Here is a 13,496-nt window from a genome sequence, read left to right on the forward strand (position 1 = left end):
AGGACTCAGCTGGTGGCAGGAATATCAAGGCCAGGCCTGTCTCCCCAGAAGCTCTCACCAGTTCTATGGCCATCATTAACCTCAGGAAATATAGGTAGTCCCCGGGCTCCTAATTCTTGGGGCTAACTGCTCCCTGATCCACCCCTTTGGGGGTCTGATCAGGCCTTTGATCTCTGATCTTTTGAAGCCCTCTCCAAAGGTGATCAGCTACCCAGCCTGCAGGGAGCCAAGTGGCTTTGGCCATCCTGCCTAATGGATGATGTATTTCCATCTAGGGGCCCTGTGAGTTTCTGGGCACAGCGTGGATCATCTGTCTATGCAAGCTCTTTTTTTGTTGTTGTTTGTTTGTTTGTTTGTGTTTTGTTTTGTTTTGGGTTTTTTGTTGTTGTTGTTAGGTTTTTTTTTGTTTTGGTTTTTTGTTTTGTTTTTTGTTTTTTGTTTTAGCTGAAGGTACCTAAGATTCTGTGCCTCTGCTTGAAGCATGGTCTTTGAGGAAGGCATCCTTATATCTGCAGCAAGGATGACCTAAGGAGTAACTCATTTGGGCAGGAAAGCTTCAGCTGGATGGCAGATTGTCAGCAGGACAATTGTAGGTAGATGCTGGCCTGAGGCAGGACTGGACAGCAGGGCCTGTGTGTGAGGACAGAAAGGGCCAGTAGAGTTGTGACAGCCACCTCACCCCCACCTGTCATGGGGCAGGCAGGGCATGGATTATGAGTCTGTGTCTTCAGGGATGGTGCAGTCCAGTGCTCCTCCTGACTTCTAGGCCCAGAGAGAGGGGCAAATAAAGAGAACAAGAGCACCTGGGGCCTGGAAGCTCCGACTGGGAAGGCAAGCCACCATGTTGCATTGAGGAGCCAAGTAAAGCCCTGAGATCCCTTCCCTTTCTCAGAGACCCTGAGAGACTCTGGCTTAGTACCCTACCCAGTACAGAGCCCACTCAGGAGAAAAATGGGAGTCCTGGGGCGGGGGACAACATTCCAGGTGTTCAGGAGAGGAAAGGGGGTGGGGGTGGGGGGAATGTTCACTGCCTGCTGAAGTCCCCAGAGTGACACACACACACACACACACACACACACACACACACACACACACACAGAGGCAGGCAGCAGCCTGGTCTTCCTTCTCCTTCCCAATCCGCTGCCCACTCCGGAGTCCCCAAGGCCTGGGTTTCAGGAATGAAGTGACAAAAAGACCAATCACTGAGGAATACCAGTCCAAGCTGGATTTCTTCCTGCTCCTGAAGCCGCTGAGGTCCTGTACAGAGCCCCTCCCTTGCCAGCACCCCATCATAGAAAGAAAGCGATTTGTTTGTAAACAATAAATAAGGAAGGTAGGCAGATAGTCAGCAAAAGCCTCAATAAAGCCCGACAACGGAAAGAAGCTAAAAGAGAGCTGGGGGAGGGGAAGAAGCAGGAAGAGAGAGAGAGAGAGAGAGAGAGAGAGAGAGAGAGAGAGAGAGAGAGAGAGAGAGGCGCTGAGAGATTCATCTCTACTGGAGAAGCCCCGGTGGCTAGTTTCTTATTATTTACAGGAAGGTGGTATTAGCAATTCAGGTGAGAAAGAAATAAACATGGCTTGCCATGAAATCAATACAGAATTCAAAAACAATTATTAATGTCATTCGACTCGTGTTCTTTATATATATATATATATATCTCCCGGCTACCAAGGCTAAACTGTCTGAATAATTTGCATGGGGCAGCTATTCATTATTTGCGATGGTTTTTCCCCCTTTGCAAGCAGTTCGGCCGTGGCCGGCTGCAGTCCAGCGCGATCGGAGAACTCGTATTTTCGTCTGTAAATTAAAGCAATTACGCAGCAGATATTATATGATGTGTACTGCGGTCTCCAGATAGTCATCCATCACCTTCAACCAAGCTGTCAGGACCGGCAGATTTCGTTTCTGGGAGGCAGCCTTGCAGCTGGGGAGAGGGCGCGAACGTCATCATTAATTAGAGGGTGGCCCTGGGGCGATTCACAGGTCTGAACCCAGGAATCTTTAGGAGCAAGTCTGCACAGCTCCGTGATGCGATGCGCGCCTCTACTGCCGGGATGAGCATGAGAGGCTGTCCTGGCGGGCCAAAAGAAGTAGGGGCGAGCCTGGCGCGGGAAGATAGTCGCACGAAAGACGGCCTGAGAATTTCGACTGGCCTGGTACCCCAAGCTTCGGGCACGCTCTCGCTCGCCTCCGCTTTGAACTCGAGGGCCCAGATTAACGCAGGAAGTCCTGAGAGGCCACTGGACCTCTCCCGCAGAGTTCCTTACACTCCAGGCCGGAAGTTGTGTGAAGCAGACGGATGGGTTCCAGGGCTAGGCTCCCCGGTCCTGGTACCCAGCTCTGCTGCTCCCTAGGGTCAAGGAGCCTACGGGGAAAGACCCGAGGCCAAGTTGGGAAACGTGCTCTTCCCAGAGAGCAGCGGGCGTCTGGCAGTCTATCTTAGCCTTAGGATACGGAAGGAGGCCATGAAGGGCGACCAGAAGAGGGAGGGGAGAGGAAATGAAGCGAAGCCAGGCTGAGCAGTGGGCTGACCTGGGGTGGAGAGGGGGAGGGGCCGTCTCCAAGGACAGCGAGCTGCCCAGAATTGCACAGTCAACCGGTGATTGACCCGAGAAGCCCCACAGTACCTAGCCCCACCGAAGCTACAAGTGTGGGACTCTGGGGAGTGCCTGGGACACACGGACACACACACCTGAGATTACGTCGCCTTCAGAATGCGGGCTCTCCTATGGCGACAGTTGGTTTTAAAGCGCCGCTTGGTGCAAAATTGGACCTTGTGAGAGGCATTGCTGAGACTCTTCTAAACCTAGGTGGCGAAGAAATGTGCAGAGCGCCGAGACACGTTATCTTCATCTCGGCGCAAAGGGCCTTCAGGACCTGCGTCCTTCCACCATGGGCACAATGCTGCGAGGGCAGCGGGCGGCTGCAGCCAGCGCCCGGCTAATTTAACTGTTGATTACATCTTCACTGAAGACTCAGTCGTGTGTCCCTTCATAGGTCTCATTTGTAATTGAGACTAATGATTACAGTGGGGTGTGAAGGAGCAGCTGCTCGTTAATTAATTTCTAATTAAAAGTGCCTTCCGTCCTCCGTGACTAAGGAGAAACACTGTTCGTTGGGGCGATATTGACTCCTTGGATGGAGTTCATTTGTAAAAGCTCGATGGCCCTCCGCCCTACTCCGACAGACATGGACTCTCCCCGCCCCACCCAGCCGGCAGCCAACTGACCTGTAGGTCTGCAGCCAGGCAAGCTGCCCCGTGGGCTGACGTCAGCGCTTCTGCCTCTAAAAGAACAAGAACTTCTGACTTGACAGTCCGCGAGACTTAAGGGTTTTTTTTTTTAGTTGTTGTTGTTGTTTTGTTTTGTTTTTTGTTTTGTTTTGGTTTTTTATTTTGTTTTGATTTTTGCAAAATATGTATTTCTGTCCTCGCAGCGAAGCCAGTTAGTTGGTCCCAAAGCAATCTGGAGTGCTCAGACTTCGAAGCAATAGAATTGCTGTGACCAAGGCCATTCACTTTCTTACCAGCTTAGGAAAGTTTGAGCAGCTTGTGGGGGAACTGACCATCTCTCGCTTCGTCCTCCCAGACCCTAGGAGCCTGCAGCCCCGGAGCAGTGGCAGTACTGCACACAGGACACCAACCTTCTTAGGCCACAGCCCGCCATGTCCTACCCGCAGTTTGGATACCCCTATTCCTCCGCTCCCCAGGTAAAAGGACACCTGCAAGCTTCTGACAGGGGGACTGGTGAGGGAAGAGCCACCACAAGATGCCATTTCCCAGATAGCAGGGTCCTTGACTGGCCTCTTGTACTGGCCATACATGGCTGGCTTCAGGGTGAGGAGGGCTTAGGGGCACTAGTAAAATCCTGTTGGTGGGTCAGAATTCCCTCCAGTTTAGTCCATCAAACTGTGCCTGGGGGACCCTAGGAAGCGCTTGGGCCTTGGCATCCTATGGCACCCAAGTGGCCAAAGAAAGCAAGACCTACCTACACTGGCTGATGGGGGAGGCGGGTAGGAGGTCTTGTCTGGCTGGGACAACAGGAGGCCCCTAGGGACAGGTGAGGTCTTTGAGGGTCCAGTGCCCTAGCCTCTGTCCCCGCGCACGTGCTTCCTTGCCATCCCTCTCTCCCCAGTTCCTGATGACCACCAACTCCTTGAGCACGTGCTGCGAGTCCGGTGGCCGCACACTGGCTGACTCCGGGCCTGCAGCCTCGGCCCAGGCACCCGTCTACTGCCCTGTCTACGAGAGCCGGCTGCTGGCAACTGCGCGCCACGAGCTCAATTCAGCCGCCGCCCTCGGTGTCTACGGTAGCCCCTATGGCAGCTCGCAGGGTTATGGCAACTACGTGACCTATGGCTCTGAAGCTTCTGCTTTCTACTCTCTGGTAAAGGGACAACTTGCACTCACACTGCACCGCGCCCCAACCCCTGGGTTTGCCAAGTCTACTTCTGCCCCAAGAGAGAGTGCCCTGGATACCCCTACAGGTTAGGGTGAAAGGGGGAAAAAAAAAAAGACTTTAGCTGTGCCTCCTGGCCCAAAGTCAAAGGCACTCCTGCCGCTGCTCAGATTCAGAGTGGCCAACCAGTAAGCCCCTGTATCTAAGATGTTGCTGCTGTTTTAGTTTGCCACCCAATTCTGATCAGGTTCCCGGCTTCCCTGAGGGGTTCCTCTCTGCTTCAGACTCCCTCTGCCTTCTCACCATAGTACATCGGCTCCCTCCCTCCCTCCCTCCCTTCCTCCTTCCCTCTTCTCCCCTTCCTCCTCCTGAACCTCCCACCTTAGCCCCACCCTGCTCGGCCCCTTCCCTCTGGCTCAAAGCCTCTTCTCCACTAGGTTTGTTATCCTTAGGCCTTGCAGCCTTTCTGGGACCCTTCCAATTCATTCTCTCTTTCTTCTTCTTCTTCTTCTCCTCCTCCTCCTCCTCCTCCTCCTTCTTCTTCCCAGCTCCTTCCTCCCTTTTCTCACGCTGTCTCACTTCACCTTCACCCTTTCATTTGCCCTGTTTCCCTACCTGAAGCCTGCTCCATTCTTCAGGTTCTCTCTCTCTCTCTCTCTCTCTCTCTCTCTCTCTCTCTCTCTCTCTCTCTCTCTCGACATTTGGGGAGCTGAGTATTGAGTGAGATCAGGAGATGAGTGGAAGGAAGTCTGTGGTCCTTGGGGAAGTTTGGTGAGACTAGGGGATCTAAGCTAAGCTAAGAGGGCTTAAGGGAGGGTTTCTATCTGGGCCTCCAGAAGCTGTGGCCACAAAAACCCTTTTGGCTTTTACAGAACAGCTTTGAGTCCAAGGATGGTACGGGATCTTCACACGCTGGCCTAGCACCTGCTACAGCTGCAGCCTACTACCCTTATGAGCCAGCTCTGGGCCAGTACCCATATGACAGGTGAGGGATCATATCTCCCTCCCCCAATGACACTACAGCACCAGCCACCTACCACTCCACTCCTCAGCACCACCACCAAGCCCTTTCCTGGGTTGTGGGGAGACCAGAAGAGGAGGCAACTCCCTCAGGCAGATGGGCCATTCTACCCTTCCACACCACTCATGCCATTGGGAATGTAGAATTCTTCCAATCCTGTGGTTTTCAAGCAAATTGATTCTAGAAAGCTCAGTCCAGTAGGCTGCTTCCTTAAAGGGCCTGGGACACCTCCCAGCACTCTAAGAAGCTCAAGTCAGTAAGGTGTCTGAGCCAGGCACACCAGGACTACAGTGAGGATAAAAAGAGGATGTCACTTGGCCCTCAGCCCCTATTCTGGGGACAGCTCACCACTCCATCTTCCTATGGTACCATACCAGTTCAACTAAAAGCCCTGAGCGTTGCTCCTCCCCACCACTATCTCTAGGCACAGGCTCATGGGGGCTGGTTTTATAGATCCGTGATATCTTTTAATAGTTTTCGGGTCAAAGTGGTAAGAGGGAAGCCCCCCCCATAAAGGATGAAAGAAATGTCTCCACAGAGTGGCAGAGGCTATGGCCTATTCCCTGTCATTTTAATGACATTATCTTCACTCTTGGCCCACAAAAGGCAAGACAGTGACCATAAGCATAACTCACCCCAGGGAAGCATAGCCAGTCCCTATGCAACGCCCCACCCCACGCCCCGCTCGCTCCGGGTGATCTCCCGGGGGCCTCCCCCCCCCCCGACTGGCACCCCACTGCAGAGCCTGTCTCCAGGTACGGGACCGTGGACAGCGGCACGCGGCGCAAGAATGCCACCCGGGAGACTACCAGCACGCTGAAAGCCTGGCTGCAGGAGCACCGCAAGAACCCGTACCCCACCAAGGGAGAGAAGATCATGCTGGCCATCATCACCAAGATGACCCTCACGCAGGTCTCCACCTGGTTCGCCAATGCGCGCCGCCGCCTCAAGAAGGAAAACAAGATGACCTGGCCACCTCGAAATAAGTGCGCAGATGAGAAGAGGCCCTATGGGGAGGGAGAGGAGGAGGAGGCTGGGGAAGAAGAGTCCCGGGAAGAGCCTCTCAAGAACGCCAAAAGCGAAGGTGGGTTGTATGGGGAGTCTCTAGGAGCTGTCAGGGCTGGGGGGAGGGGCCAGATGAAAAGCCCTCCTTTGTAGTCTGGGCAGCAAATGAACGATCTGGTTTCCAGTCGTGATCTTGCTCCTGGGGAGAGGAGACCTAGGTGGTACCCTGTGAACAGACTTAAAGACATCCAAAGTCAAGTTTTAAAAAAGCATCCCGTAGGAAATTAATTTGAGTCCAGATCTGCCCAGCTGGTGTTTCCAGTTCAAGACTTGGGAGCCTCTGGAGATGGGAGGAGGAAGACAGAGAAAGGCCTGGGCTATTAACTAGTTGGGAGTGGGGGGCGGGAGGCTCTCACAAGCTCTGGTCTTGGGATAAAAGAAAGCTAGTTATCCCATCCAGTCTCCATCCACTGACCATGTGTTCTCGCCTGACAGGTCCCGTTGGCAAAGACGACAAGGAGCTAGAACTCAGTGACCTGGAAGACTTTGACCCTCTAGATGCAGAGACCTCAGAGTGCCATCTGAAGACGCCCTTTCAGCCCCTGGACAGCGGGCCAGAGAGGATTCCTGCTTCATCCGAAGGCCCCGGCACAGGCAAGGAGGCCTCAGCCACACTCCGGATGCCCCTGGGCACCGCAGCCATGGATGAGGACCTGGAGAGGGCCCGGAACTGCCTCCGGAGCACGGTGGTTGCGCCAGACTCTGGTGCAGAGGGTGGACCACAGACCTGCGAAGCCAAACTGAGCTTTGCTCCAGCGGGGGCGCCGCCTAGCCTCGAGACTAAGCCTCGCATCTGGTCCTTGGCGCACACAGCCACCGCTGCGGCTGCCACAGCGTTGAGCCAGACTGAGTTTCCCTCTTGCATGCTGAAACGTCAAGGTCCGGCAGGAGCATCTGTGGCGCAGCCGGCTTCCTCGCCTGCAGTCCCAGCCCCTTCTGGGGCCCTGGATAGGCACCAGGACTCGCCAGTAACTAGTCTCAGAAACTGGGTGGATGGGGTATTTCACGACCCCATCCTTAGGCACAGCACTTTGAATCAGGCCTGGGCCACCGCTAAGGGCGCACTTCTAGATCCTGGCCCTCTAGGACGCTCTCTGGGGGCGGGCACCAATGTACTGGCTACGCCCCTGGCTTGCTCCTTCCCGCCCACGGTTGCCCAAGACGTCCCATCTGCGGGGGCCTCCCGGGAGCTGCTGGCTACACCCAAGGCCAGTGGCAAACCCTTCTGCACTTAACACCCACCTACACAGGTGGAGAAGGGAACTGGCGCTGACAAGGTGGTTTGCAGGTGCTGACTCTGGACTATTTTTTAATGGGTTTCCAAAAGAAGTAGGGCCTTTCCAACCCAAGAATGCCAACACCCCTGAGACAGAGCATCTGAACTCAGGCAGCAGGGCTATGGAGGAACACCCTTGCATTCTACTCCCAAGCTTCACCCGATTTTGCGTCCACCTGAGCCATCCCTGAACTCCAAAAGAACAAGGGAGCACTCTCACAGCAGAGGGGAGCCCGCTGAAGCATAAAGTTTACTCTCAAAGTTTACATGGCGAAAGCATTTGGGTTCTGAGTCTCGTTTTGTGTCACTGTCACCTTCTGGATTTGAGGCATGCTGGTGTTCGTTAAGAAGACTCTTGAGCCTGCTTTTCTTCAGACTTCATTCTCAGCACATAGAGCTCGCCAGCGCCAGCACTCCCACCGAGTTCACACTATTGCACACTCTTGACTCGTCAAAATTATGTTTTCTAAAAATGTATGCTCACACCAGTGGTTGCCTATTTCTTCGGAGAGAGGCTAATACAACAAAAACTAATAAATCCTTGTGTTTGCATTGCAGAAGGAACACATTTCACAGCTGGGAGTCTATGGGTATGGCTGGAAGCAGTGATGCTGACCCCTCCCAGGAGAAGGAAGGAGGGGTGGGCTGACCCAGACTCCGCCCCAATAAAATAGTTGCCAATCCAAGTCTAAACAAACTTTTTTTTTTTTTTTTTTTTTTTTTTTTTTTTTTTTTTGCGATGTTAAAGGCACGGAGGGGCACTCTTCTAAATGCGTGTGAGACATGAAACCCCAAACTTTAAACTCTTACCCACTGCCAGGCACGAGAATTTTGAGCAAATAAGTAAGGCTCCTTTGACTGAATTAAAGTAATGTTCAGGCTTTCTAAATCCCCCGAGGAAGGAGACATTGCCCTGAGGGCATCTAAGACAAGATGCTCTGAATACCTACTCAGTTACCTGACCCCCTCATCCCTCTTTGTAGCTATGAAGCCTGAGCCCTGTTGCTTCAAATTTAGCTTCTCTATAACTCAAGTTCTGAAGACTACAGAGGAAACACCTTAGTTGCAGAAGTCAGGAGGCAGAACGAACAAGCCGTGGGGCAAAGGGCACAAGGGCTTGGGTCTGAAGCAGCCTGGGTTGAGGATAGGCCTGATTCTTAACACCCATCTCACCATAGCCACTAAAGGAAGCTACTTTGGACTCAGATCCTTTGTGGTTCCCGGAGGTACCTGCTCAGCATCCATTCCTGGCTCTCGGCTCAGCTGCAAGCCTCTATTCGGGCCTTTATGAACTTCACAAAAGTCCCTGGTGTTCCTAGGAAGGTGGAAGTGGCAAGCAGAGGGGCTTGTAAAACAGGAAACCCAGGGCAAGCTGTTATGGAATTAAGGGGAACAAGGGACTGGAATAAATTCTAACAGCGACATAGACTCCAGCTGTGTGTGCTAGATGTACCACTTTTCATCTCAGAGAGATGCCTTTGGGAGACGTGAGACCCTTAGGAGATGCCAGGTCTTTCTTCTGCAATCACAGGGGTGGAACTAGACTGGAGTTTAGTGAAGTCACACTAATGAGTCTGTAGGGCCAGCTTTGGGGACAGTTTACAGACACCCAAGGAAAGAAACATAGCCTTGCTGGAAGCAGACCCCTAAGACTGAGGGTCTTCTGAGAGATGGTCCTCGATCTGGATCCTGGTTTCCAGCCCCTGGCCCTTGCATATCCCATGGCCAACTGCCCCACAAGCCTCAGGCCTGCCCTGGCCAACACTCAGTAATTGGATTGTCCCGGCCTGCGCTGTCACCGCATTGACTTTCGCTCTCCTGGATGATATTATCGGGACGCGGAAGCTTGCCGCTGATGTGCCTGTCAAAAGGCTGCGGCGGGAGCCCCCGGCCTAGCAAGCAAGCATCAGCCAAGATAATTTGAAGTGAAATTTTCATTTTGACAGTAAACCCCTCAATTTCTAAAGGCTCCGCGCTTTGAGAGAGCGCTGGCAGGGGAGGCTTTGCGGAAAGCCTACGTCTTAGACTGAAAAGGGCAAAAGAACTCGAATTAGTTGTAATAGATAAAAGGGCAAAAATAAAGAGTCAAGGGTACTTGACAGTAATAGCGAAAGTGGAGTCTCAGGGGACACACGCTGCTGCCCAAGCTGGGGCGCGAGGAATTTTAATGCGGCCGCCAAACGCGCCCCCACACAACCTTAGACAAAGCCAAGTATTTTCAGAGGGAAAAAGGGCTTCACAGATTCAAGCGAGGAGTAGTAGGTAAGATAAAGAACCTAAGCTCGGACCTAAGCTTGAGTCCTGACTGAGGACAGATTTGCCCTGGGCGCATGTACCGTACCAGAGGCTCTAGTCTGTGAGCACGTCTACACACAGCCTTGGCCCCCCAGATCCCTCCTCTGAGCCAGTCCGAGGGGAGGCGGTTTCTGCACGTGCCCAAGCTTGTTGAGCCTGGAACCTCTGGGCACGGTCTCTGGCGCCTGCACCAGCTCTGGGAGTCCAAATAACAAGTTGCTAGAGCCCGAGACCTCAATGACTCTAGCGACCAAAGGAGCTTATTTGAATAAATTGCACTACCCTATGAATAAAGATATCAGGGGAGCGGGGCTCAGCTACACTGCAGGGTGCCGCGCAGTAAGGAACACCCACCCGAAAACATCTTTTTCCTTGGTGGGGGTGGGGGTGGGGAATAGCCTACAGGATGTGCTTTTAGGCTCACCGAATCTTGGGGGCACGGGTCAAGTGCCAGCGTAACTCCGTAGATGAAGCGAGGCAACTTCGCTGTATTAGGGCATAGGGAAGGGGAAAGGTCTTGGTCCCCCAGCGGGGCGCGGCGGGGGAGGGTTTGGAGTGGCGACTTCCCCTGCGGGAGGCTGTCAGCCGGCCCGGGGCGCCCGTGTGAGGAGGCAGCGCAGGGACGCGCTCAGTCGCTCAGGCGTGGCGATCGCAAACACACCGAGAGGAGAGGCTAAATTAACGGCGCTCTTTACATAGAGCCAAATAAAACTGTAATCAGCGGCGCGTTACTTTTCATTAAGCGAGTCTGACAGCAGCATATTCAGACTCGACAAGGGAACAGGCGCGGGAAATATACGGCTCCCGGCCGGCCCAGTCTAAGATAATTCCTTAAGCTCCATTAACAACACGTAGCCGCAGGAAACTGGCTCCGGAAACCGTCTCCAAATCTAAAAGCTTTATCGACCCCTCAAACGCGGCTGATGGCTCCATTTTTTTTTTTTTCTTTTTCTCTCCCTTTCCTTAAAAAAAAAAAAAAAAAAAAAAACCTTAAGGGAGAGACATCCTGCGAAGTAATAGAGTTTGACACGACACCTTCTTAACTAGAGAAAGGCAGAGAAACCGGCCCTTAAATGATATTTAAAAGGCAACCAATTAAGATTTAAAGTGGTCGTCTCCTGAGATTATGCATGCGATTTATGCCACCTACTTCTCCCCGGGCATGCCTGCCTGAGAGCTGCGGCAGAGCAGACAGCAAGGTCTTCTCCACCATTTCTCCCCACCGTAAGAGCAAGGGAGGCTCAGATCGTCTCCTCTTAGCAAGGCTCCTCAGTTCCATCCAGGAGATAGGGAAACTAGGATAGGTCGACAAACAGCTAATGAGGAGAGGCTAAATTGCCTCCTCAGTAGACCAGGATGGTTTCCCTGCTTCAGGCCTCCAGCAGGGAACAAGGACCAATAGCACAGAGAAGCTGCAAGCTGTTCCAAGATCTCAGCCTTCCACCTGGAGTGGCTGAGGCAGGGGTGTCCCACTCACTCAATCTCCTCTTGCCAGGCCCAAGTGGCTCTCTCTTCCCTTTCCAACCTTCCAGTGGGATCAGTGGCTTCCCGGAACGCCCCCCCCCACCCCCCCCCCCCACCCCCCCACCCCACACCCCCCACACCCCCCCCCCCGGAGCTACAAGGCCTTCCTCTAGAGCCAGCTGCCTCCCTCCGTGTTATGCTGGCCTGGCCATTGTTCCCACTGGTGCTGCCAAGTGACAGAGCTTAGGTCAACACATGAGCAGTCAGCAAAGATCAAGGATTGAGAAGAGGCATTGTGACCTTTTAAATGACCCTAGTTCATAGTCCGCCTGGAAGGGACACTGAACAATGAACCAGAAGGACAGGACCTGAGGAGCTGAGGGACAGGAAAGGGGGATGGAGGAAGGATGGAAGACAGCAGGAAGTAGAGGGAGGGGGAGGAGGGAGACCCCAGTGGGAGTAAGAGGAAGCCGCCTTCCCGTGTGCCATGTCTCTTTGAGAAGAGGCACATTGTGAACAAAATGCTTTTTCTTTTTAACAAAAGGATCTCTAGCCGTGGGGTGCAGACAGAAAGTCAAACTGTCACCCTCGGAGTTTTAGTGCACACCAGCTTCTAGCTGTCCACTAGGGAGGACAGGGTCCTCTTGGTCATCCCTGAGCTGTGTTTAAGCATTACCCAAACCTGCCCTAGGCAGCCAGAGTCTCTTCTCACTAGAGACTTGAGTGACCCCAGGACCTTGGTGACAGAACTCTTCACAAGATCAAAAGCAAAGCATGGATTAGAGCATCTGCCCCTTCTGTACTTTATTGACCTGATGGAGGTCCCAGAAGAGGAAGGTCCCAGGACGGAGGATGGAGATGGGATCCAGCAAAGCACCTCTCCTGGTCTTTTTGATGCCAGTGCCATGCCTTGGTGGTGGTGGTGGTGGTGCAGTGGGTGTCACTGCAGCTCCAGTCATTGTCCAGGAGGACAGAGAAGCCCTGGTTACCAGGTGCTGTCAAACTCACAGAGAGACATCAGCAGACACACGGGTTCCAGCGAAGCTGGCTTATCTTTGCTTTTCAAAGGATTGCATTATCTTAAAATGCGTCTTCCTCAAATGCATAACCACATCTAAACTGCTGACATAAAGCAGAGGGAGGCATGCGTGCAACGTTGTGAGGCACCCCATTTTCCACTGAATGACATTTTTCCTTTGTGAATGTGGTCCTGTCTTATTGGTGCTCATGCTAGATACTGAAAGGTGCTAAGCCACCCCTTGTCCAGGACCCACATGTCCCTGTGGGATCCCAGAAACTTTCCTAGGACCCTTACAGTGAACATAGCAGGGCCTCCACTTCTATTGCTGTCTTGCCTTGTTCCCTCTCTCAGAAAGGATAAACCTGGCTGTGGTCAGTAGGAACACACCTGCAGGTGGGCCAAGCTATGGCATTTTGGCATGTAGCTAGGATTTCTGAGAGACAAAGCTAAGGACAGAAAATTCTCACAGCGAAGACTGCCCCAGACCAGAGGCCAAGCCACTGGGAAAGACAATTCCTGCCTAATTGAAGCATAGGGCCAGAGGTGTGAGGGGAGTGGGAGCAAGTTGACTTGCTGTGGACAGAAGTGTGGAGAGGTATTGTAGAGTAACGAGGTGGCAGAAGCCCAAAGCAAAGCAGGACTTCGAATAGGTATTGTAGAGTAAAGCAAAGCAGGACTTCGAATAAGCTGGCTAGAGGAGGCCGCTGCAGCCTCTCCTGCAAAGCTGCCGGGCTGATGTGCAGGTGGCAGGTGGCACAGGAAGGGCACCAGTGCTAATGTTTGGGTTCATTTGGCACAGGTTGCCCAGAGGTTGAAAGAAAAGATACTGTGGGCCACCTGAATGAAGGCAGCCCGAGCTAACAAAAGGACTTCAGGGAGAGGCATTTTCATGCATGATTTAACACCTCACTCACCTAACCAGATGTGGCAGGAGAGATCAGAGCTAAGCTTTTGTG

General features: G+C 53.0%; 1 protein-coding gene across 1 annotated transcript; it reads left to right on the forward strand.

Annotated features, from left to right (window-relative positions):
- The first annotated feature begins 3,663 nt into the window (after positions 1-3,663).
- Irx4 (iroquois homeobox 4) lies at positions 3,664-8,447 on the forward strand. The gene is made up of 5 exons (XM_051151078.1): positions 3,664-3,709; positions 4,135-4,386; positions 5,271-5,383; positions 6,175-6,503; positions 6,920-8,447. Exons 1-5 carry the CDS (start codon positions 3,665-3,667, stop codon positions 7,717-7,719), a joined length of 1,539 nt encoding a protein of 512 aa, XP_051007035.1. The 5' UTR covers position 3,664; the 3' UTR covers positions 7,720-8,447.
- Positions 8,448-13,496: the final 5,049 nt, after the last annotated feature.

This window comes from Acomys russatus, chromosome 9 (assembly GCF_903995435.1).
Source record: "Acomys russatus chromosome 9, mAcoRus1.1, whole genome shotgun sequence".
Taxonomy (NCBI): domain Eukaryota; kingdom Metazoa; phylum Chordata; class Mammalia; order Rodentia; family Muridae; genus Acomys; species Acomys russatus.

Bases quoted from the DNA above. Each gene is read 5' to 3' on its own strand.
- Irx4 (XM_051151078.1), top strand. From the start codon at position 3,665: ATGTCCTACCCGCAGTTTGGATACCCCTATTCCTCCGCTCCCCAG. The intron at 4,387-5,270 runs GTAAAGGGACAA...TGGCTTTTACAG, and splicing joins CTTCTGCTTTCTACTCTCTG to AACAGCTTTGAGTCCAAGGA. The intron at 6,504-6,919 runs GTGGGTTGTATG...CTCGCCTGACAG, and splicing joins CAAGAACGCCAAAAGCGAAG to GTCCCGTTGGCAAAGACGAC.